The sequence below is a fragment of the Kogia breviceps genome, chromosome 1 (genome assembly GCF_026419965.1).
Source record: "Kogia breviceps isolate mKogBre1 chromosome 1, mKogBre1 haplotype 1, whole genome shotgun sequence".
Lineage (NCBI taxonomy): Eukaryota > Metazoa > Chordata > Mammalia > Artiodactyla > Physeteridae > Kogia > Kogia breviceps.
In genome coordinates, this window is record NC_081310.1 from 92,224,865 (window position 1) to 92,248,413 (window position 23,549).

Below are 23,549 nucleotides of genomic sequence, written 5' to 3' on the forward strand. Positions count from 1 at the left end.
TGTCTTTTGGTTTTTGGCACTCCCTGCAACCCCCCAAAAAAGAAACGTAACTGCCATTATCAACCTTCTTCTCTGCCATTATCTTGATGTCTTTCTCTGGGCTTACAGATCTACTGTTTTTCAAACTGTTCCAAAGACCTCTAGGGTTTCGACTGCTGGTGAAACTGTGGAGAGGGGGGGAACAGATACTAAACAGGTAGGTCTCCAGCCCCTTCATCTCCCCACTCCAGGAGCAGTTCTACTTTGACCTGTTTTTGTGTATTTGATACATAAACAAATAAACTTCTTTACATGAGGTTTTACTTAAAAGGGGTTTAAGTAAAGATTAAAAACATTGAAAATAATTGGATGATCTTCAAGGAAGGCCCTTTCATATTTAAAATGCTTGGTAGTGGCTAACCTCGCTTCTTATTTAGAACAGGGCTCTGTCACTAAGATGTGAGAGAGTGACTTCCAGATGGATCCTTCTGAATGGTGGACAGTAGTGACACTGTGACTGCCACTAACATTGGATTCATTAATCTCTCCCTCCCTCCCTGGGTTTCACCAAAAGCCACACAGGACCTCTTCTTACCCTCTGGTCTTCCAGCTGCCTATATTTCTCCTTGTGATTTTATGGAGATAAAGTCTTAGAATTAACTCTTATGGAAAGCCAAAGATTTGGCCTTATATAATGGGGACCTTGAGCAACAATCAAGACTTCCTATAGTTTGAGTCTTCTTTATGGCCTTTTTGTTGGAATCTGTGGAACAAAAGTCCACATTTATGACTTTTCATTTAGATTAAAATCCAGAACTGTTACAAGCAAGTCTAGTATAAGACGATGCAAGGCAAACTTCCTTTTGGCTTCCTGTCAAGGGAAGAATATTTATTTGTGGCTTAAGCAGTAGGGGTGGAGGGGGAGACTTTTTAACTGACGTTACAACCTTTTCATTAGATAGAAACTGCCATATGTGTGCAAATTCATAACAAAATGAAGTTTCTGCAGTAAGTTATCAAAGGAAAGAGATTGCCATTGCAAAGATTACAATGCTTTATTTCAGATAGTAGGAAATTCCTGATAATTGTATCAAAGACAGCCTCCCCGCAGCCCCCGCTGCACCTGCCCCCATCCTACTGCCCCAGGATAGGGGAAATAAAAGCATTGTACAATAATTTCAAAGTGTCTGGTGGCTATTGACATTAGACCTTTTACCACCTAGGGTGGAAAATTATTGGTGAAGGATAAATACATAAGCTACCACTGTGCTCTTTATTGAAGAGAGATCTTGTTTTGATTTAATTCTTGAAGTGTTCTGGCCAGTTATAGAAAATGGAATGTAGAGGGGTAACTGAAAAACCTCTATCTTACAAAACTGAGATCTTGGAAGAAGTAGTTCAGAAGCTTCGATGAGAATATCATTTTAGTAAAGATATTCACACTGGGAAAATATATTTGCTTAAAAAAATCCCATTCTTATTAAAATAAATGCATGCTTAAACTGAACACAAAACAATCTTGTAATTCTGTTATAATAAGAAATTAATATTCAGTGTTAGCCCTTTTTTTTTACCTGAGACATTTAAAAAAATTAATCTATATAGCGTTGTAGAAAAGTAAATGGATTGTTTAGAAAAAATGTATTCATAACATAATCCTCCTCTACATTTTCTGAAATCTAGTGCAGTGATATTTCTAATAGATTTGTTTTATTTTAAAAGTAACACATACTTATTTTGGAGAAGTTGGAAAATACTAAGAATTACAAAGGAAAAAAGATAAATTTCTGCTGTTCCACAATCCAGAGAGAAATACTCGTTAGTAATACTTTATAGTATTTTCTTAAATACATACACGTACATTAGGATTATAGTTTATGTATAGTCTTGTAGCCTGCTCCTGAAATTGTTGTTATGAAAAATTTCAAGCATATTTGGAAGCAAATATTTGGTGACAAAAAATAGTATAATGAACTTCTATATATGCATTACCTTAATTAAATAATTATCAAAATTTTGCTAATTTTGCTTCATCTATCCGTCTTTCATTTTTCTCTGCTGTAGTATTTTAAGGCAACTTGCAAACATTATGTTTACCCTCATAAAATTCAGTATGCATCTCTTAAGTATAAGGACATTTTCTTCCTAATTACGATGCCATTATTATACCTAATGAAATTCACAATAATCCCCCAGTATCTAAAACCAGTTCAAATAGAGATTTCCCTTATTAGTCTACTTTTTGTGCTTAATATTTTGGGGAAGTAGTTAATCCATAAAATAATTGTTTCACCTGTAAAATGTGATTAAAAATTAAAGACTTAAAATATCTCCTCTCTTGTGTATAGTCTTTCTTCATTTCCACCAGTTGAATAGCCTGTTTACCCCACCCCTTGTCCAGGGGTGCTGAAAGTTTAGATAGAAAGCTCTGGCAATGCTCTACATCAGAAGCACCTGTGCCAACCTCCTTGTTTCAGGCACATGCCCATATCAAAGAGTATGTATGAGAGGAACTAGTCCAAGCAGGAAGTTATCTGGGAAGCAGTTGACCTGTGAGAGGCCACTGTAAACTCTTCTCTCTGTTTGTTGTAAATGTTATCAGGAAAAGTGCTCAGACTCTGTTGGGCTAACATTCATTACTCCCCAAGGAGAGAGGTATACCCCTGCCCTGGAAATGGTTCATTCTGGCTTGATTTTTTTTTGTTTTTTAAACTTCTGATTTAGTGTGTGTAAGGTCCTAATTTCTGTGGGAAGGTAATTAACCCTAGTGACCTGTAATGAAAAGATGATATAGTAATGTACTTTTCAGGGGTTTTTTTCCATATATTTGCAGAAGTTTTGGGATAGAAGTTCATAATTTCCTAATTGTCACATGGGTTAAGTACATTTATAATCAGTTAACATTTTTCAAATAGGTGCAGTGCTGCCCATATAAAATTTATGTTATGACCCATACAGTTTGAAATCATGTATATTGCCATGTAACTAAAAGGCTTACTGAATTTTATTGGCCTGCTTAATTTCAAGAAGTATTTTATCTGTCATTATAAAACAGATACTAATTTATGTGTTACACACTTTTGATAAATATTGAAGTTTTATTGTAGTAACACAGATGAAATGGATGAATACTTCAGCCCCACACGGTTTGGTATTGTTAACAACAGCTGTAGCTACATTTATTTAATTCTTGAATTGCAGCTGGCTTTGATACTCTAGGGACTGCTTTCTTTCCTCTTGTTTTTCTCTGTCTGCTCATAAGTGAGATGCATACGCAGGAAGAAGTTAATGCAGAGACACCTTTTTATCACAAATATTTATGGATTGTGTTATAATTCATTATAATAGTTGTGGCTAGATGGAGATGAGATGTAAATGTAGATCTGCCTGGAAATGTACCCCTGGCAAGCATGGTCTCAATGCTACTTTTAAGACATAGTGATTAGATGGGTTATCAGGTCCACAGATGGAAAGAAGAATTGGAGAAAGTATGGCTGTTGGGAGCTTAGGAAACAAACACATGCCATTTTTTTTTTTTTTTTTTTTTTTGCGATACGCGGGCCTCTCACTGTTGTGGCCTCTCGCACTGCGGAGCACAGGCTCCGGACGCGCAGGCTCAGCGGCCATGGCCCACGGGCCCAGGGGCCCAGCCATTCCACGGCATGTGGGATCTTCCTGGACCAGGACACAGACCCACGTCCCTTGCCTCAGCAGGCGGACTCTCAACCACTGCACCACCAGGGAAGTCCATGCCATTTATATCAATGAAGAAAGAGACCACTATCAGCTGTTGGTTAGCACAGCTTTAGAATGGAAACATTTGGAAATTTAGAATGAAGCAGTAGTTTAGGGAACTGATCCAAGGAAGAGAAGGTTATACAGTGATATTTTGATAACCAGAATCTGCGGAAAGTGCTGGTTGGTGTTGCTTGGCCATCTGGCAAGCAGGAGCTGAGATGTGAAGCTGACTCTGGGAGTGTGGCTCTTACCTTTTACAGGTAAGGGAGCTGAGAGAAGAAACTTACTTTTGGACCGAAGGTAAAAGTAAGAAGGCAGGAAGGATGATTAGACCCATATTAACAGTACAACTTAAAACACATGTGCTCTATAAAGAAAATAAATAGTACCAAAAAACAAAGACCTTTGTGTCCAGAATATTTATCTGGGACTTTTTGGGAACATGTTTAGAAATATTTTTGATTCCAGCACCTTTGGTGGTATGTGAGGGTCCAGACAGACTGCAGTTATTTATCTGCCATTCTAAAATGGTGCAAAACCTGACCTGAACAGACATGAGACTATTGATAAACTTTTTTTATCCCACTTAATGTGATAATAAGGTACTGTCTCAGATCTGCTGGGGTAAAATATAACATATTGTCTGTGTACTATATTCCCTTTCTAAATTTTGAAGAGTTCTGCATTCTGAAATAAAATTCTGAAATAAATCTGGTTTAGGTAAGGGATTGTGGACCTGTATTTTAAAATAATGCTTTTTGGGTCAGTGACAGCAGAGTTAAATTTATTTCCTAGAAACCATAGTTTCTTTCATAACTCAAGGAATAACCAAATGTAAAACGGTTTTCAAAACTGCTTTATATGGTTCCCTTTTCCCTTCAGATTGCTTCATCTCAGCCAGTCTTTGTTACATGGTGGTTGTGGGGAGTGTTTAAGCGCAACACGGAGCTGGAATGCTGTTAGAAATTCAGTGTTTGGCAAGTTTTGGAGAATGTGGGCTCTTCTCAGCTCAGCAGCTTTTCCATGTAGGGTGATGGGTAAGATAGATTTAAAAAAAAAGGCAGCACAACCTCTCATGAATTCAGTGGAAAAGAGAAGAAAGGGCAAGAAGGAAATAGGAAGGACAGTTTACACCCCTAAAAATTATGGTGCTGTATAATTTATCTGTTAAATGTTTGGGTGTGATAAAAGACTGCTGTAGGCAGTGCAGTGCTGGTGAATAGGCCCTGGGGTCAAGTTCTGATCCTGATTCACACTTTTTAGTTGTGTGATCTTGGGCAAGATCATTAACTCATCTGAGCCTATTATCTCTAAAATGGAGAAAATTATACCTACCTTTTAGATTTTAGTTACTATTTTGGAGTCTAACATTACCCATGGTATTTTATTTTCAAACTCTGATAAAGTACAATGAAATGCCATGGAGAAAAGGACAAGGACAATCTAGTTATAGGCAAGGAAGAAAGAGAGAAAATTAATTCTTAGATAGCTAAGCTCTCAGCTTTACATCAAAGATGAGAATTATGGAAATATCTAATGTGCTTTTAAATTTTTTGATTGAAAAAATTGCTAGAAAGTTCTTGCATAACATCCTTGGCTGTACTTAGTTACTAGCGAAGACAGATTGTAAAATCAGGACAGTTCTGATTTTATAATGGATTTATTAAGAATATTTCTTTAAGTTCACAATGTACTAGTATATTAGCTTTAGGAAAGCCCAATATATCAAAAACACATAAAGCATAAAGCTGGTAAATTAGACAAACCTGCATTCCCTAAAGATGTAAAAAATAATAATAATTGATACTGGCCACCACTGCCCCCTCTGACCTGGCCTACGATTGTGGATAGTGGCCTGCCTTGTTCATAGAATTTCTGAAAATTTTAATGAAAGTATGAAATTCAGAAAATAGAACAAAACCCATCAACCATTGCTTTACCACATCTGACCTTTTACAGCGTTTCTAGCTTCCCAGAGATCCAGTTTCTATGTTGCCTCTTCCCACAAGCTACTCTACCTTCTGGTGCTGAAGCTGTCTACCTTAGAGTTATGAGGTAGCTCTTAGAAATGGTACATCTCAAGATTTTATTTTATTTTATTTTTTAATCCAAACTGAGAGCCTCTGTCTCTTAATAACATTTATAGTTTCAAAAAAACTCCATGTCACATCCTTCTGAGCTGCAATAGATGGCCCATTTTTAAAAAAAGAAGGCATTTTAATAAATTTTACTGAAGTATAATTACATACAGTAAAATGCGCTAGTTTTATGAGTTTTTAGCAAATTTACACACCCATGTAACTACCACCCCAATCAGATATACAACATTTCCATCATTCCACAAAGTCTACTGATGCCCTTTTGCAGGCAAATCCCCTAAGCTCATTCACTTGTTGGGTTTCAAACCCAGTTGTCCTGACTTCAGAGCCCAGCTTCTTAACCGTTGGACTACACTGCTTTCCCAACTCAGGGTTTCTTTTCTTTACATTTACTGGATGGTAGCTTGTCTAGTATATTTACATGCTCATTGATTGATTAATTGTTATTGATTGATTTATCAGCTGGAGGTGATTTAATAGCATCATCATTCATCCTGAAGCCTAGGGATCTGCTTTTATTCTATCTTTTTCTTAACTTGCCACATCTGATAAGTTGTCAAGTGCTTGTAAAACATTTATAACATCTCTTGGTCTTTGCCTTCCAACCTTATCAGAATAAAAATTATTAGTTCATTAAAGTATATTATTCATTGTTTGGTGTTTGGTTGGGTTATATAAATTTAATTTTTTAATAATAAAAATGTTTTTATTAACAAGATAGTCATCCATGATTACTTGTGAATTCCTTGTCTTTATGCCGTATGCAGATAGGGTGACTCTTTGTATATGTAATCCTAAAGTGTTGAATTATAGAGTGATAACACGTATTTTCTTTTTTAGGACTTTTCCAGATTTCTCAGAACAAAGTGGCAGTTCTTCTTCTAGCTGGTGGGCAGGGGACAAGACTTGGTGTTGCATATCCCAAGGGGATGTATGATGTTGGTTTGCCATCCCATAAGACACTTTTTCAGATTCAAGCAGAGCGTATCCTGAAGCTTCAACAGTTAGCTGAAAAATATCATGGCAACAAATGCATCATTCCGTGGTAAGATATTTCTCATTATGGGACAGTGTCTGAACATATGTTGGTTTATAATATTCAAAATGCATATGTACTTTATTCATAGGTAGATGTATTTCCTGTTACTACAGATTTTCTTGGGCGCTATAATTTACTATATATGTTAAAAGTAATATGTGTTACAGCTAGATAATCACTGTAGCCTTAACAAGCAATATATACTCACCTCCAACTTTTAATCCCTACCTGAGTACCTTTGGGTACGCAGAGGGTTCTCTCGGTCTAGAAACTTCATATTGATTGTTAGTTTGTCTATGTATAGAATTTTTGATTGAAAATCAGTTTCCCTCTGAAATTTGAAAGCATTGCTCTATTGTTTCAGCATTGCTTTGGAGAGGTCCATTGCCATTCTGATTCCCAGTCTTTTTTTTTTTCCCCGTTTTGCTCTGAAAGAATTTGGGGTCTCTTTTTATCTTTAGTAACTGAAATTTCATGATGACGTGGTATGGATCTGTTTTCAGTCATTGCTGTGGGCACTCAGTGGATTCTCTCACTCTAGAAACTCATATCCTTAAGTATTGGGTTATCTAGTCCTCCTGAAACCTCACCTTTCTCCTATACACACCAGCTGAAAGCCCCATTGATTTCTCTGCTGTGGGCCAAACTGGAATTCTCAGTCTCTGATAGTATGCCAGGTCCTCAGGGCCTATCTCGGCCAGTGTTCATCTTCTAAACACCAAGAGATTACAGGAAATTCTGCTCTGTTTTTTAAAAGGTTTTGATTTAGCTCTTAAATCTGTTTCTCAGAGGAGCTTTGAAAGTTAGCATGTTTTGAGGGGGAAACCAGCTGTGCGTTTGAAATCCTTCAAGTCCCTAATCTTGTTATTTTAGCCCCAGGTGACCAACAAAAACTCTGCTCGTTTCTCTGTCCTTCTGCCTGGTCCAAGCTCAGATTCTCTACCACTAGCCTTTACCTCAGATCAGCAAATACCCCCAGGAAAAGGCAGCTGCATATCTTTAGCTCTGCTTTGAAAGATTCTCACTCTCTTGAATTTTAGTTCTAATCCATGTTGCTTTTGTAGCTCTCTGATGCCTTTAAAAATAGGCTTTTTGTAATTTCCTCAGCTTTTCTAGCTATTAAGGATGGTATTGGCCAACTGTGAACTATTTTCTTCATTTTTATTCCCTCGGGGATTTTTGAAGGACATCTGTGTTCTTAGCGGCCAAAATTCTACTTACAGCCCTGGCCTCCCACTATCGTGTTGGATTTTCTTCTTTTTCTTTCTCCTCATAGCTCAGAATTTATTTTTCTTATGTGGAACAGTTTAGTCACTTCTTTTGTCACCTAAATCATGATGCCCAAAGTTTTTGTGCCCAGGGTTCATAATACCCATAATACCCAGGAAATTTTGTTAATCAGACAGATATTGACTGTGCTGGGAAATTATATAGTGTTCTTCATTTAACAGATATTAATTGAGTACCTACTTCTGGGTGCTGGGAACCGAGTTAGACAGAACCAAAATAGACAGAAGTCCCTACTTATATATGGTTTAAGGGGAAAAGCTATTGTAGTCACTAATTATGGTTTTAGATAGAATTTTTTCTCTTTTGCTACAGTGGCATGGATTGGATATTTGTGACAACAGAGAGTATAATTACACTTTTATGATTTTAAATAAAGGGTGAGCAGAGCCCAGATTCCATTTCAAAATTTTTGTGAGAAGAACCATAAGAGATAATTAGAATGTATTACGTTTACCCTTTTCTCCCTATTGCTAGAATAGGAGATTTCAACCTAGAATACACTTTTCAGAGTACTAAAATGTTTACTTGAGCCAGTTGTAGGCTCTCTGTTACAGGAGATATGTTTTAATATTGTTACAGATTTATTTTATACATAAGGATTGATGAAGTTACTGGAAGAAATTCCCCTTGGGTAGCAGCTAATGCTGCCTTATCCAGGAAGAAGATGAAGGAAGTGAAAACAATAAACAGTGCTCTCAAAAATTTTCTTTAGCTTAGGAAATAGACAAGACTTTACTTTGCCCTAATTCACATAGCGCTATGGCTTAGAAGATTTACTTTTCTTTTCCAGGTATATAATGACCAGTGGCAGAACAATGGAATCTACAAAGGAATTCTTCACAAAGCACAAGTACTTTGGTTTAAAAAAAGAGAATGTAATATTTTTTCAGCAGGGTATGCTGCCTGCTATGAGTTTTGATGGGAAAATTATTTTGGAGGAGAAGAACAAGGTTTCTATGGCTCCAGGTTTGTAACCATTCTTATTTAATGGTGACTAGAAGTGGTAGTAACACAACTCATTAAATTGTTTTTTTGAAGTACAAGTTGATTTACGATATGTAGCTCTTTAAGTTTTGATTCTTTTTTTTAATACGGTGATTTGGATGTTAAAAATTAATATTTTAATTATTTTTGAATTTGGCAATGATTAAAACAAATGGAAATGCCCATGGGTGAAATGGATATGCTTTTATACTTCCTGTGGATGTCTGCTCTTGAGAGCAATTTGAGCAGCATTCACAGTATTTATTCTCTTTACCCAGTATTTTATGTACAGTATTGTTCATGGCTACATTGTTTATTGTAGTGAAAAACTGGAAACCATCTGCTGCTTAAAAAATAAGAGGCTAGATTATAGTTTACCTGTAGCATTAATTCTTAAACAGTATTGAAATAATTGGAGATATTAAATGACAAAGCGAAATAGTTTCAGTAGGTTAATAAGTAAGAGAATGAGAAATACAGAGCTGCATGCACAGTTGTAGTGCACATTGTAGTTTGCTAATGGCATCCCTAGGATTGGGCAGTGTGCTGCCTGTGTAGCCACATATAGTGACTATAAGTATGATCCCACTATAAAAGTAAATGTGTCAACAGATTCTCATCTCTGTGAAGCTCTTGAAGGAAAGGCTGAAAGGAAATAAAAACAGTATTTACAGTGGTGCTTTGCAGGTGTAGGCTTTTATTTCATCTCAACTCTTTTTTCCCCCCACTCAATTCTTTTTAATTAATGGAAGAGTTTACCATTTTTAGCTTTGTTTTGTGAAGTTGTCTAGTTTTTTGTCATTTAACCTGTAGCTGAGGTTGTTGATGGAAGAGGTACATTAAAGCAGCACTAAAAATAGATGGGGAGAGAGGCTTTTACATATATTTAGTTTAAATCACCATAGACCTTCATATTAATCTGGTTTCTTAACAAATCATTTGGTATCAATACTCATGTATTTTTATTTTTGAGATGGATGAAATTGTCAGTGTTCGGGCTATAAATACTGAGCTAACTTGAATCATAAAAATAAAACTTGAAATGTTATAAAATAATTATTGCCTGTTAAAGAATTTTATGTTTCACAATATATTATTGGCCAAATTGTTAAAAGGGCTGAGTTAAAAAGAAAAGTATGTTCTACGGGGTTGCCTAGCCCTACATTAATAATGTTATTATACTTATGCTAAATTACCTTCAAAGTCACGTAGTATAACTTTTTGACACCTGAATCCTTCCTTATGGACATTCAGTTTTCTTGGCCCTGTAATGTAAAACTGGTTTTCAGAGATCTTCATCCCAGTTGAGAAACATTAAACAATCTTTGGGTTACCGTCACACTGAGTTTTGGTGTGCTACTAACAGGCTATTTTATTTCCCAGATGGGAATGGTGGTCTTTATCGGGCTCTTGCAGCCCAGAATATTGTGGAGGATATGGAGCAAAGAGGCATTTGGAGCATTCATGTCTATTGTGTTGACAACATACTAGTGAAAGTGGCAGACCCACGGTTCATTGGATTTTGCATTCAGAAAGGAGCAGACTGTGGAGCAAAGGTAATGCCTTTCTCAGCTGTAATGAGGCTTTAAGTGGTCTTTCTCTTGTCAGTATATACATTCCAGGAGTCAAACTAAATTTATTAGGGTGATTTGGATATTTTAGAACCATTCATCTTCTAAAATAACTAAACTATCCCGCACCCACTTTTTTTCTTAAATTGGCAACATTTGATTCTAGAGGTAATGATGTATACTTAGTCCATCACAAGTAAGAGTTTAAAATATGCGAGGATGATTTGTAAGTACCTGGGAAAGTGAATGGTCATCACTAGGCCTGGGATGGGCTTATTAATATCAAGTTGTTGGATTCATTAATATCAAGTTGTATTTGATCAGATTAACTCAGTTTCTTCCCATGACAAAGGTACTGGAGTAGTAGGTAAAGGAAATATGGTAGAAATAGCAGATGTAGACTTCAGTAAGGCATTTGACAAAGTAACTCATGATAGTCTTGTGAATAAGATGGAAATATGCAGATAGGGGATAAGGACAATTAAAGAGATTAAATAACTGCTTGAATGACTACAAACATACTGATATTGAGACAGAGGGAGGTTTGTAATGCCATATAATACGGCTGCCCTTGGCATAGTTCTTTTTAGCATTATTTTTGGTTGCATAGATGATAATATAAGAGACTTGCCTTTATGACATGAAAGACCTTAATAACACTTTGGAAGATTTGAAAATATTAATGTAAATATTACTTTCCTGGAAATTTGTAAAGGTATCAGTTCTAACAGAATTAAAGTATAACACAATCCTGATCAAAGTCCCAGGGAGACTATTTTGGGGACATTTGACAAAATGATTGTAAAGTTTAGAATAAATAATGTTTAGATTGTACAGATGACCAGGAAAATGTTGAAAAAAGATGATGATAAGGAAGGAAGAGGGTTGAAGACAATCTATCAGATATTAAAATGGGTTGTAAATAAAAAGTAACTAGGAGTGTAGTACTGAAACCAGAATAGAATGACAGGTTAATGGAACAGATCAGTCAGAAACAAACTCACGTAAAGATGGCATTTCAACTCATTGAGGGGAAATGAATGGGATAACTGGCTAAAAATAAAGTAAGATGTTTACCTCAGAGTTCATACCAAAATCAATTTCAAATGCATTACCAAGTAAAAAACCATAAAGATGATAGAAGAAAGTTTATAATAATTTTATTTATTTTTATTTTTTATTTGAGTTTAGTTGATTTACAGTGTTGTGTTAGAATAATTATATAATCGACATGAAGGGAAGACCTATTTCCCAGAAGCAAAAACCATATAGGCTTCTGACAAAAACAAATTAAATTACATATAAATTTTAAGTATATGAATTTAAAAAGAAGAGCTGCCATAAGAGACTTATCATATCCTTGGTTGGAAATTTTCTATTATAAAGATGTCATTTCTCTCCAAATTAATCTACAAATCTAATGCAAAGTCACAGAAGCTGAAGTCTTAAATTTACTAGTACAAGTTTTGAGAGATTAAGCTGGTAGACCTAAGAAGACTCCTCCTGACTCTGAAAGTAAAGGGTTGGTTTAGTTCATTGATTGAAGACCTCTATCCATTTCAGTACTTTATGAGTATCTGTGCTGTATTGTAAATAGCTACTAAACTGTAATAGAAATAGTGCATTGGATTTTAATTACATAGCTACCAAGCTTTAAAAAAACAAAACAAAACTGTATTTCTGACTTTGTTCCACTTGGTGTCACTCTTCTTTCTAAAATAGAAACTTAAAATTTTACTGCTCTGAGCTTCAGAATCTATTTAAATTCTAAATGATTAGAGAATGTTGAACCTGGAAGGGACCTCAGACGTCATCTATCTGGTCAACCCCTTTGATCTCAGAACTGGGCACTCTGAGTTCCAGTACTAAATAAGTTCCAGGCTCAAGGTCCTTCATCACATTAGCAGAGGCAGGATTAGAACTGTTTCCCAACTCTTAGTTTTAGTATCATATCACATTTATAAAGCCAAATTCTTTAGATTAATTATGTTTTTGCTGGCAGCTCAAACAACATTGAATTGGTGTGCCAACTTTTATGAGTATATTAATCATACAGGGATGTAAATATAACCATTCTCTCTTCTCCATTTCCCCTGGGTCCTCTAGGACAAATCCTGCCTCAGTCTTCCTGCTTAGCTCTGTGTCTGGCATATGATGTAATAGTCCCTCAATGAATGCATAAATACATATTCAGATTGAACCAAAATATTACAAGACTGGTATATGTTAAAAACTTTTAGAAATAGTAGAAACCATTTATGTAATCTGTCCTCCCACCCTTTTAATTAAAAAAAATCAAGATGTTAAAATATATTTTTTAAAACACCTAAATTAGAGAGTGATTCATAGTGTGTAGTAGAATTCTATGCAGGGAATTCTTTTTAAATTATTTAATAAGCTCCTGTCTTGGTGAATTAAGTATTTTTTATGGAATGAGAGCCCTGAGAAAAGACTTAGTGGAGTGGTTTACAAAAGTACATAGCTGAGAGAATAGGAATGATTGTTAATTAAAGATAATTTTAGGGCTTCCCTGGTGGCACAGAGGTTAAGAATCCACCTGCTGGTGCAGGGGACATGGGTTTGATCCCTGGTCCGGGAAGATCCCACATGCCACGGAGCAACTAAGCCTGTGTGCCACAACTACTGAGCCTGCTCTCTAGAGCCCGCGAGCCACTATTACTGAAGCCCGTGTGCCACAACTACTGAAACTCACGCGCCTAGAGCCTGTGCTCCGCAGCAAGAGAAGCCACCGCAATGAGAAGCCCACATACCGCAACAAAGAGTAACCCCCGCTCACCGCAACTAGAGAAAGCCCACACGCACCAATGAAGACCCAGTGCAGCCAAAAATAAATAAATAAATACATAAATTAATTTTTTTAAAAAAAGAAAGAAAAAAAATCCTTTAAAAAATGTTTAAAAATAGAAAAGATAATTTTGTAAAGCAGTTGCAGTAACTTTGAGGTTAAAATGTTACTTTGAACTCAGCTTCTCAGGATTTAACTTGTAGGAAATCAAGAGACCTCTTCTTAATTTTATGCTGTAAATCTTTTCTGTAGAATATAAACTGACTTCCAACTTCATGTACTTTACAAATGCTTTCTTTTGTAATCTGGACTATAAAGTTTTTGGAGGTTCATAGTTGTTGTAAAAGTAAACCTTTTACTGGCAGATTAACACTTGGGAAGTAAAGTGTGAATATGCTTATTTTTATTTTCCATGGCTGGTTAGGAGTAGGGTTGTATAGAAGTGATTGGAAAACAAACCTCGTGTGTGTGTGTTTTAATGGGAATGGGAGGAATCTATTCCAGATTCCTTGTCTACTGAGATACCTACTATAGAGAATGTGAAGTGATAGACTAGAATTGCAAATAGGTCCATGATTGGTTTAAATAATTTTGCTGTATGTTTCCCTCCAGTTTAATCCACTTCTGTGGTAGAAGGTTTCTTTTCATTGAATACTGTACTCCTTTCAGGGCAGCAAACAGTGAAACTACACAGCAGGCCTACGTATCCAGTATCCCAGCCTCACTGAGCTACACTCAGTACCTATATCTCTTAATTGCTGTGTAAACTAAGTGCTCAATAGTGGCTTTAGTTGTCTGGAAGGGACTGCCACTGGCTGTATTTATTTTAAGAAATCAGTTGCTGAAGAAAAGCTTTAATTTTATTGATATAATTTCATGTATAGTGTGGACAGACTTTTCAAAGTGGGGACAGATTTTTCAAAATACTCTGGAGTATGCTGAATTGTTAATCGAACAGGGCAAAAATAATATCTTCATATATTTTAATTGTTTGATTCTTCTGGATATTTATCTCATCTGAGGCTTGAGTTTTCTATTAGTGCATTGCATACAGTTGTTTCATAATTTTATTCTAAACACTTAATTTAGGTCAGTGATATATGCTTAGGGTAGTGGGATATCAGAATCATCTGTGAAGTTTTTTAAAATTACATACTCTTATGTTTTCCGTCTGATTTTGACCAAATATTTTTCTCTCAGCTCCCTGATCATCCTAGAGTCTTTGCTAGATTATCAAATCACTGGTTTTCAGACTTTTTAAAAAAGCATAGAACCTCTTACTTCACACAAAACCTAGCCTGCACAACATAAATATGAGTGGGCTTTTCTGATTGAAGTTGGAGTGGAACCCTGTGACCTGCCCGCTCTAACCCTCCTACCTCCTAGCCAAGTCCCTGAAAAATAAGGAATTTGCTGTATTCATGAATGAAAATGAAAGAAATACCATTTTCAGATGAAATATTGATTTGTGCAAAATGAGAGGCAAAATGCCTTACTTCTTTTGTTTTGTGAATCTCAGAGAGATTTTGTTTCATTTATTCTCAAAGTAGTTGAGTGTGGTTAAGGATAAATTCAATAATAAAAACATATTTGGGGGGACATAGACTCCTCATTTTGTTATTCCCAGTCCAATGTGATTTCTTCTGGGCCCTCTGTGTATGATGGAATTTCTACTTCTACAGTTTAGTTAGATGATAAATAGGAGGGAGATAATTTACCTCTTCCCAGATAGATGATTATCTAACGATTCCTCTTGACTTGATACCTTAAAGATAAAGTAAGTAAAATTGTAAATGTGGTCTTGGAAAATGACAGATCTCCAATGCAGCACCTGATTAAATTTCTTTCTCTACTGTTGTCTTCCTTTGGTGGGCAGGTGGTAGAGAAAACGAACCCTACAGAACCAGTTGGAGTGGTTTGCCGAGTGGATGGAGTATACCAGGTGGTGGAATATAGTGAGATTTCTCTGTCTACAGCTCAAAAACGAGGCTCAGATGGACGACTGCTGTTCAATGCGGGGAACATTGCCAACCATTTCTTCACTGTACCGTTTCTGAGAGACGTTGTCAAGTATGGGCAAAATGGGGGCTTTGAAAAATTTTTATCGTTACTCTGAAGCTAAGTCACTTGAGATGTAGGAAGAAACTTCAGTTCCATATCGTACATGATTCATCTTCCTTTCTGAGGATCATCTTTATCAAATGGAAGTTTACCTGACATTGTAGTTGTTTTTAGTAAGATATATCATCGAGTGCAAATTTGTAGTAGTCCATTCTCCTCAGTGCATTAACTGGAGTCCAAAGCAGTTCTCCCTCTTCTCTTGCTTCCCTCCCTCCAACTGTGCTAGGTTCTGGAGAAGCAAAGAATAAGAAAGGGAATACCCTCTCTCTACCACAACTGGAAACTTAAAAAATACAGATGTCTACCCTACATCTACTGAATCAGAATTTCTGGAGGTCAATGCAGACGTCTGTATTTTTAACAAGCTGTCCACACCGTTTAATTTAGCTGGTTCTCAGACTAGCATTTAGGAACTAGTGCATTAGAAAGTAAAGAAAAAGGAACATGAGACAAGGATGGAAATCAGCATAGTAGTGCCAACTAAGGATAAAACTAGAGCTATTTTATCACACCAGATTTTTAAATGAAGGACATTCTCAATATCTGATTCTTCACTTGATTGCTTTTTAGACATTTAAGATGACTATCTACTTTTAAAAAGTTACTCAGCTTTACTTTTTTTTTTTTTTTTTTTTTTTTTTTTGTGGTACGCGGGCCTCTCACTGTTGTGGCCCCTCCCATTGCGGAGCGCAGGCTCCGGACGCGCAGGCTCAGCGGCCATGGCTCACGGGCCCAGCCGCTCCGCGGCATGCGGGATCTTCCCGGACCGGGGCACGAACCCGTGTCCCCTGCATCGGCAGGCGGACTCTCAACCACTGCGCCACCAGGGAAGCCCTACTTTTTTTTTTTTTAACATCTTTACTGGAGTATAATTGCTTTACAGTGTTGTGTTAGTTTCTGCTGTATAACAAAGTGAATGAGCTATATGCATACATTTCCCCTCCCTCTTGTGTCTCCCTCCCACCCTCTTTATCCCACCCCTCTAGGTGGTCGCAAAGTACCAAGATGATCTCCCTGTGCTATGCAGCTGCTTCCCACTAGCTATCTATTTTACATTTGGTAGTGTATATATGTCCATGTCACTCTCTCACTTCGTCCCAGCTTACCCTTCACCCTCCCCATGTCCTCAAGTCCATTCTGTATGTCTGTGTGTTTATTCCTGTCCTGCCCTTCGGTTCATTGGAACCTTTTTTTTTTTTTTTTAGATTCCATATATATGTGTTAGCATACAATATTTGTTTTTCTCTTTCTGACTTAATTCGCTCTGTATGGCAGACTATAGGTCCATCCACCTCCCTACAAATAACTCAATTTCGTTTCTTCTAATGGCTGAGTAATATTCCATTGTATATATGTGCCACATCTTCTTTATCCATTCATCTGTCGATGGACACTTAGGATGCTTCCATGTCCTGGCTATTGTAAAAGTGCTGCAGTGAACATTGTGGTACAAGACTCTTTTTGAATTATGGTTTTCTCAGGGTATATGGCCGGTAGTGGGGTTGCTGGGTCATATGGTAGTTCTATTTTTAGTTTTTTAAGGAACCTCCATACTGTTCTCCATAATGGCTGTATCAATTTACATTCCACCAACAATGCACGAGGGTTCCCTTTTCTCCACACTCTCTCCAGCATTTATTGTTTGTAGATTTTTTTGATGATGGCCATTCTGACCTGTGTGAGGTGATACCTCATTGTAGTTTTGATTTGCATTTTTCTAATGATTAGTGATGTTGTGCATCCTTTCATGTGTTTGTTGGCAATCTGCATATCTTCTTTGGAGAAATATCTATTTAGTTCTTCTGCCCATTTTTGGATTGGGTTGTTTGTTTTTTTGATATTGAGCTGCATGAGCTGCTTGTATATTTTGGAGATTAATCCTTTATCAGTTGCTTCATTTGCAAATATTTTCTCCCATTCTGAGGGTTGTCTTTTCATCTTGTTTGTAGTTTCCTTTGCTGTACAAAAGCTTTTAAGTTTCATTAGATCCCATTTGTTTGTTTTTATTTCCATTTCTCTAGGAGGTGGATCAAAAAGGATTTTGCTGTGACTTATGTCATAGAGTGTTCTGCCTATGTTTTCCTATAAGAGTTTGATAGTGTCTGGCCTTACATTTAGGTCTTTAATCCATTTGGAGTTTATTTTTGTGTAAGCAAGTGTTCTAATTTCATTCTTTTACATGTAGCTGTCCAGTTTTCCCAGTGCCACTTATTGAAGAGGCTGTCTTTTCTCCATTGTATTCTCTTGCCTCCTTTATCAAAGATAAGTTGACCATAGGTGCGTGGGTCTATCTCTGGGCTTTCTATACTGTTCCACTGATCTGTGTTTCTTTTTTTGTGCCAGTACCATATTGCCTGATTACTGTAGATTTGTAGTATAGTTTGAAGTCCAGGAGGCTGATTCCTCCAGCTCCATTTTTCTTTCTCAAGATTGCTTTGGCTATTCGGGGTCTTTTGTGTTTCCATACAAATTGTGAAATTTTTTGTTCTAGTTCTGTGAAAAATGCAGTTGGTAGTTTGATAGGGATTGCATTAAATCTGTAGATTGCTTTGGGTAGTATAGTCATTTTCACAGTGTTGTTTCTTCTAATCGAAGAACATGGTATATCTCTCCATCTGTTTTTATCATCTTTAATTTCTTTCATCAGTGTCTTATAGTTTTCTGTATACAGGTCTTTTGTCTCCTTAGGTAGGTTTATTCCTAGGTATTTTATTCTTTTTGTTGCAGTAGTAAATGGGAGTGTTTTCTTAATTTTTCTTTCAGATTTTTCATTATTAGTGTATAGGAATGCAAGAGATTTCTGTGCATTAATTTTGTATCCTGCTACTCTACCATATTCATTGATTAGCTCTAGGAGTTTTTTGGTAGCATCTTTAGGATTCTCTATGTATAGTATCATGTCATCTGCAAACAGTGACAGTTTTACTTCTTTAGTGATTTGGATTACTTTTACTTCTTTTTCTTCTCTGATTGTTGTGGCTAAAACTTCTAAAACTATGTTGAATAAGAGTGGTGAGAGTGGGCAGCCTTGTCTTGTTCCTGATCTTAGAGGAAATGGTTTCAGTTCTTCACCATTGAGAATGATGTTGGCTGTGGGTTTATCATATATGGCCTTTATTATGTTGAGGTAGGTTACCTCTGTGCCTACTTTCTGGAGAGTTTTTATCATAAATGGTTGTTGAATTTTGGCAAAAGTTTTTTCTGCATCTGTTGAGATTATCATATGGTTTTTGTCCTTCAATTTGTTAATATTGTGTATCACATTGATTGATTTGTGTATGTTGAAGAATCCTTGCATTCCTGGAATAAACCCCACTTGATCATGGTGTATGATCCTTTTAATGTGCTGTTGGATTCTGTTTGCTAGTATTTTGTTGAGGATTTTTGCATCTATGTTCATCAGTGATATTAGCCTGTAGTTTTCCTTTTTTGTGATATCTTTGTCTGGTTTGGTGATGGTGGCCTCATTGAATGAGTTTGGGAGTATTCCTCCCTCTGCTGTATTTTGGAAGAGTTTGAGAATGATAGGTGTTAGCTCTTCTCCAAATGTTTGGTAGAATTCACCTGTGAAGCCATCTGGTCCTGGGCTTTTGTTAATTGGAAGACTTTTAATCACAGTTTTAATTTCAGTGCTTGTGATTGGTCTGTTTATATTTTCTGTTTCTTCCTGGTTCAGTCTCAGAAGGTTGTGCTTTACTGAGGATTTGTCCATTTCTTCCAGGTTGTCCATTTTATTGGCATATAATTGCTTGTAGTAATCTCTCATGATCCTTTGTGTTTCTTCAGTGTCAGTTGTTATTTTCCTTTTTCATTTCTAATTCTGTTGATTTTAGTCTTCTCCCTTTTTTCTTGATGAGTCTGGCTAATGGTTTATCAATTTTGTATATCTTCTCAAAGAGCCAGCTTTTAGTTTTATTGACCTTGGCAGTTGTTTCCTTCTTTTCTTTTTCATTTATTTCTGATCTGATCTTTATGATTTCTTTCCTTCTGTTAACTTTGGGTTTTTTTGTTCTTCTTTCTCTATTGCTTTAGCTGTAAGGTTAGGTTGTTTATTTGAGATTTTTCTTGTTTCTTGAGGTAGGACTGTATTGCTATAAAGTTCCCTCTTAGGGGTGCATTTGCTGCATCCCATAGGTTTTGGGTTGTTATCTTTTCATTGTCATTTGTTTCTAGGTAATTTTTTATTTTGTCTTTGATGTCTTCAGTGATCTCTTGGTTATTTAGTAGCGTATTGTTTAGATTCCTTGTGTTTGTATTTTTTTTACAGTATTTTTCCTGTAATTAATATCTAGTCTCATAGCGTTGTGGTTGGAAAAGATTCTTGATATGATTTCAATTTTCTTAAATTTACTAAGGCTTGATTTGTGACTAAGATATGGTCTATCCTGGAGAATGTTCCATGAGCACTTGAGAAGAAAGTGTATTCTTTTGTTTTTGGATGGAATGTCATATAAATATCAGTCATGTCCATCTTGTTCCATGTGTCATTTAAAGCTTGTGTTCCCTTATTATTTTTCATTTTGGATGATCTGTCCATTGGTGAAAGTGCAGTGTTAAAGTCCGCTACTATTATTGTGTTACAGTCGATTTCCCCTTTTATGGCTGTTAGCATTTGCCTTATGTACTGAGGTGCTCCTATGTTGGGTGCATAAATATTTACAATTGTTATATCTTCTTCTTGGATTGATCCCTTGATCATTATGTAGTGTCCTTCTTTGTCTTTTGTAATAGTCTTTAATGTCTATTTTGTCTGATATGAGAATTGCTACTCCAGCTTTCTTTTGATTTCCATTTTCAGGTTTTCTTTAGAATTTCAACTTCAGTTCCAAAATATTTCCCATTCCACTGTGCTTTTTGTAGCTGTGTTATTAATTCATCCAAAGTAATTATAAATACTCACCTTTCCATCTAACATTTGGTGGTATCTCAGTAGGGAAAGTTGGGGTGAAGAGTGGAACATTTTATAAAAGACATGGAAATCATGGGAGATATTTGGTGTGAGCTGTGTGTGTATTTTTTTATTTTGGAGATCATGATTTGATTTTTTTTTTAAGTTAAGGAAATGAATACGGAAATCTATTCACTTAATACTTAAACATGAACTGAAATTTAACAAATGCTCTTCCCTTTGAAATCTTAGTACTCATTGTTGGTGCATTTGCTCCTGAGTATGATTATCAGATTCTCTGGCATTTTAAATTTGGAAAGTGATTATGTGTTTTTTTTTTCTTTTCCTACTTAGTATTTATGAACCTCAGTTGCAGCACCATGTGGCTCAAAAGAAGATTCCATATGCGGATTCCCAGGGGCAGTTAATTAAGCCAGACAAACCAAATGGAATAAAGATGGAAAAATTTGTCTTTGACATCTTCCAGTTTGCAAAGTATGTTTCGAATAGTATCAGTAAGATTAAATATGTCTTGAAATTTTGCCCTTTACTCTTCTAGGCAGGACACTTTTCAGAAAACAGGTGACAGCATATATGTCAGTTATGGCATTTTGATTGTGAATGTATAGTTTTGACTCATTATCATCCTCTAGTGTGAAACCACCAATCCAAGAATATGGTTTGAGTTGGCTGTGAGTACTTTTTTAAAAGTTTCAATTAGTTTATTATCTGGCTTTCCTGCAAAATTGTTAAAGTCACTTATTTTGGCTGAGAGACAGAAAAGGTTGAGATAGAGAATTGGCCCATTTTGTGTTTAGGATGTCTTACTGATCTATGAGTAAATGTTTCAGTGAACATGTTTTTATCTTATATAGCTCTCTGTTAAAGATCACATTGATGTTGAGATTTGTGTCTCAGAATTTGACCAATATGAAAATGCAGAAGAGTCTTCTTCCTATATACGTTTCTAAATCATCCTTTTTGCCTGTTTTTTTTGTTCCAGAATAGATACTAATATGATCTTTTTGTATTAAGATTTCTAATCTGACTTAAGATGAAGTATTTTATTGTTGGGGTTGGAAATAATTTTTCATTTTGCAGAGAGAAGAGAATTCCAACTTTATTTCATCCAGGGATGAACATTATTTCTTTCAGCATTTGTTTGAAATTGGATTAAGAGAGATGGTAATTGAAGACCAAAGGCTTAACTATATAGAGAGGAGTCAGAAGCTGTGTGCACAGTTTTATTTCATAATAAAGCAGCGTTTGTATGGTTCTACTCTAGGAAGTTTGTGGTGTATGAAGTATTACGGGAAGATGAGTTTTCCCCGCTGAAGAATGCAGACAGTCAGAACGGGAAGGACAACCCCACTACTGCAAGGCATGCTTTGATGTCCCTCCATCATTGCTGGGTCCTCAATGCTGGGGGCCACTTCATAGATGAAAATGGCTCTCGCCTCCCAGCAATTCCGCGGTAGGTCGATGCCTTTTCTGTTTTGTGTAGATGCTTCCTGGGCTTCTCCTCTTGTACTTCTTTCTCCTCTATCTCTGATGTATTCCTAGAACTTTTAAAAAAACAAAGTATTGATGTGGGCAGATCCTGGTATGCAGTAATGAAGGCTTGACCTGTTACAAAGAGAACAATAGCTTTACTTCCCTTTAAAGAGGAATCTTCTAAAGCTGTTGGTTTTTTGGATGCCTTTCTACTGTGTCAGTGAACTGACTCCTACTGAATAATGGTCAGAAGGTAATTCTTCTGGTGTGCCCCATGATTAAAGTCCATCAGAGGCCACTGTGCCACAGCGCAAGAGGATTGATTTTTGCTGCCTGTATATCTGTGGCCTCACTATTATTAATTGCTATCTACGAGCCCCTGCCCTCCAACCCTCAAAAGACCTGCCACCCACAGGCTGCCTATGAGACATAGGCAGTTCTCAGTTCTCTTCAGTTCTCACCATGGCCCTTTCAGATTGCTGAGGGAGGTGCCAGGAAGGGATGTGCATGCTACTTACATTCACTGATACTCAAACTTTGGAAACGTTTAAGGATTTTAGAATTAAAAAAAAAAAAAAAGAAGAAGATCCTTGGAGCTATTCAAATGTGAGATAAAGCACTTTTAAGCTACGTCTTATGTTTTTTGATAAAACCTCTTTTGGCACCTAGAATTCCCCCTTTCTAAATCATTCGATGTTTCTGTACTTTTGTAAAAAACATTCCGCCATATAATTTATATTCTTAAGGGATAAAAAGACTGTATGCACAAAAGCGCTAGAATGCCTTGGTAAAGGTTAGAACATTGGGCATTGTAACTTACTGGTCCATAACTGTGTTTTTACAAGAAAGAGCAGTGGTAGACTGTCTCGCAGTCCAAGGCTACTTTCAGGCTCTGTCTTGTCAACAGGCTTGCTCTGTGCCATGTCAGATTGTCCTCATGCTTCATCTTTGACCATTGAGTTTTTTGTTTTTTGTTTTTTTTACCTCCTCAGATCTCCTTTGCCAATTTTATAATTTACCATAAATACATGCCTTTCAGTCAAGTATATTTTTGCAGTTCCACTTCATTTTTATTGTTTGGTATGTTTCCATTCCCATTAATGCTTATTTATTCCTACATAGCAGTGCTACAAATGGAAAGTCAGAGACCATCACAGCTGATGTCAATCACAAGTAAATATACCAGCCTGCCTGCAGTGCATGGTGATGGGGCTGTGCTTCCCTCCATACTAACTGGCATTGTAGTTTAGTGCTCTCTGCCTTTTGGTGGTCTGGGGGGTGGATGGTTGAAGCTTTGGTGGGGGTACTGCTTATTTGGTGGCAGGTATCTTGCTGGATGACACTAACTCAGAATCTCAGTGCATGCTGGAAATGGGGAACATGCTTTTCTAAAGAATTTGACCATAGGTATTTGAGCCTGTAGTGACAAGTTAACAAGTAAAAGATAAAATCTAGAGCAGGTTACAGGCCAAGGAGAACAAATTTGGATCCCAGCTTACCCCTTTTAGCATAAGCTAGATAAAATTAACATTCTGCCGAT

At 36.4% G+C, this 23,549-nt stretch overlaps 1 protein-coding gene across 9 annotated transcripts in view; it reads left to right on the forward strand.

Annotated features, from left to right (window-relative positions):
• The window catches only part of UHMK1 (U2AF homology motif kinase 1), a 111,595-nt gene that overhangs the window by 83,433 nt on the left and 4,613 nt on the right, over positions 1–23,549 (forward strand). For 4 of the 9 annotated variants that reach the window (XM_059037648.2, XM_067040025.1, XM_059037683.2 and 1 more), the window contains 6 exons: positions 6,657–6,861; positions 8,936–9,111; positions 10,513–10,685; positions 15,383–15,576; positions 20,870–21,010; positions 21,801–21,989. In XM_059037648.2, coding sequence (XP_058893631.1) covers positions 6,657–6,861; positions 8,936–9,111; positions 10,513–10,685; positions 15,383–15,576; positions 20,870–21,010; positions 21,801–21,989 — 1,078 coding nt within the window. Of the gene's footprint in view, positions 1–6,656; positions 6,862–8,935; positions 9,112–10,512; positions 10,686–15,382; positions 15,577–20,869; positions 21,011–21,800; positions 21,990–23,131; positions 23,183–23,549 lie in introns of all 9 variants that reach the window. The other 5 variants (XM_059037636.2, XM_059037659.2, XM_067040005.1 and 2 more) reach the window with 2 other exon arrangements.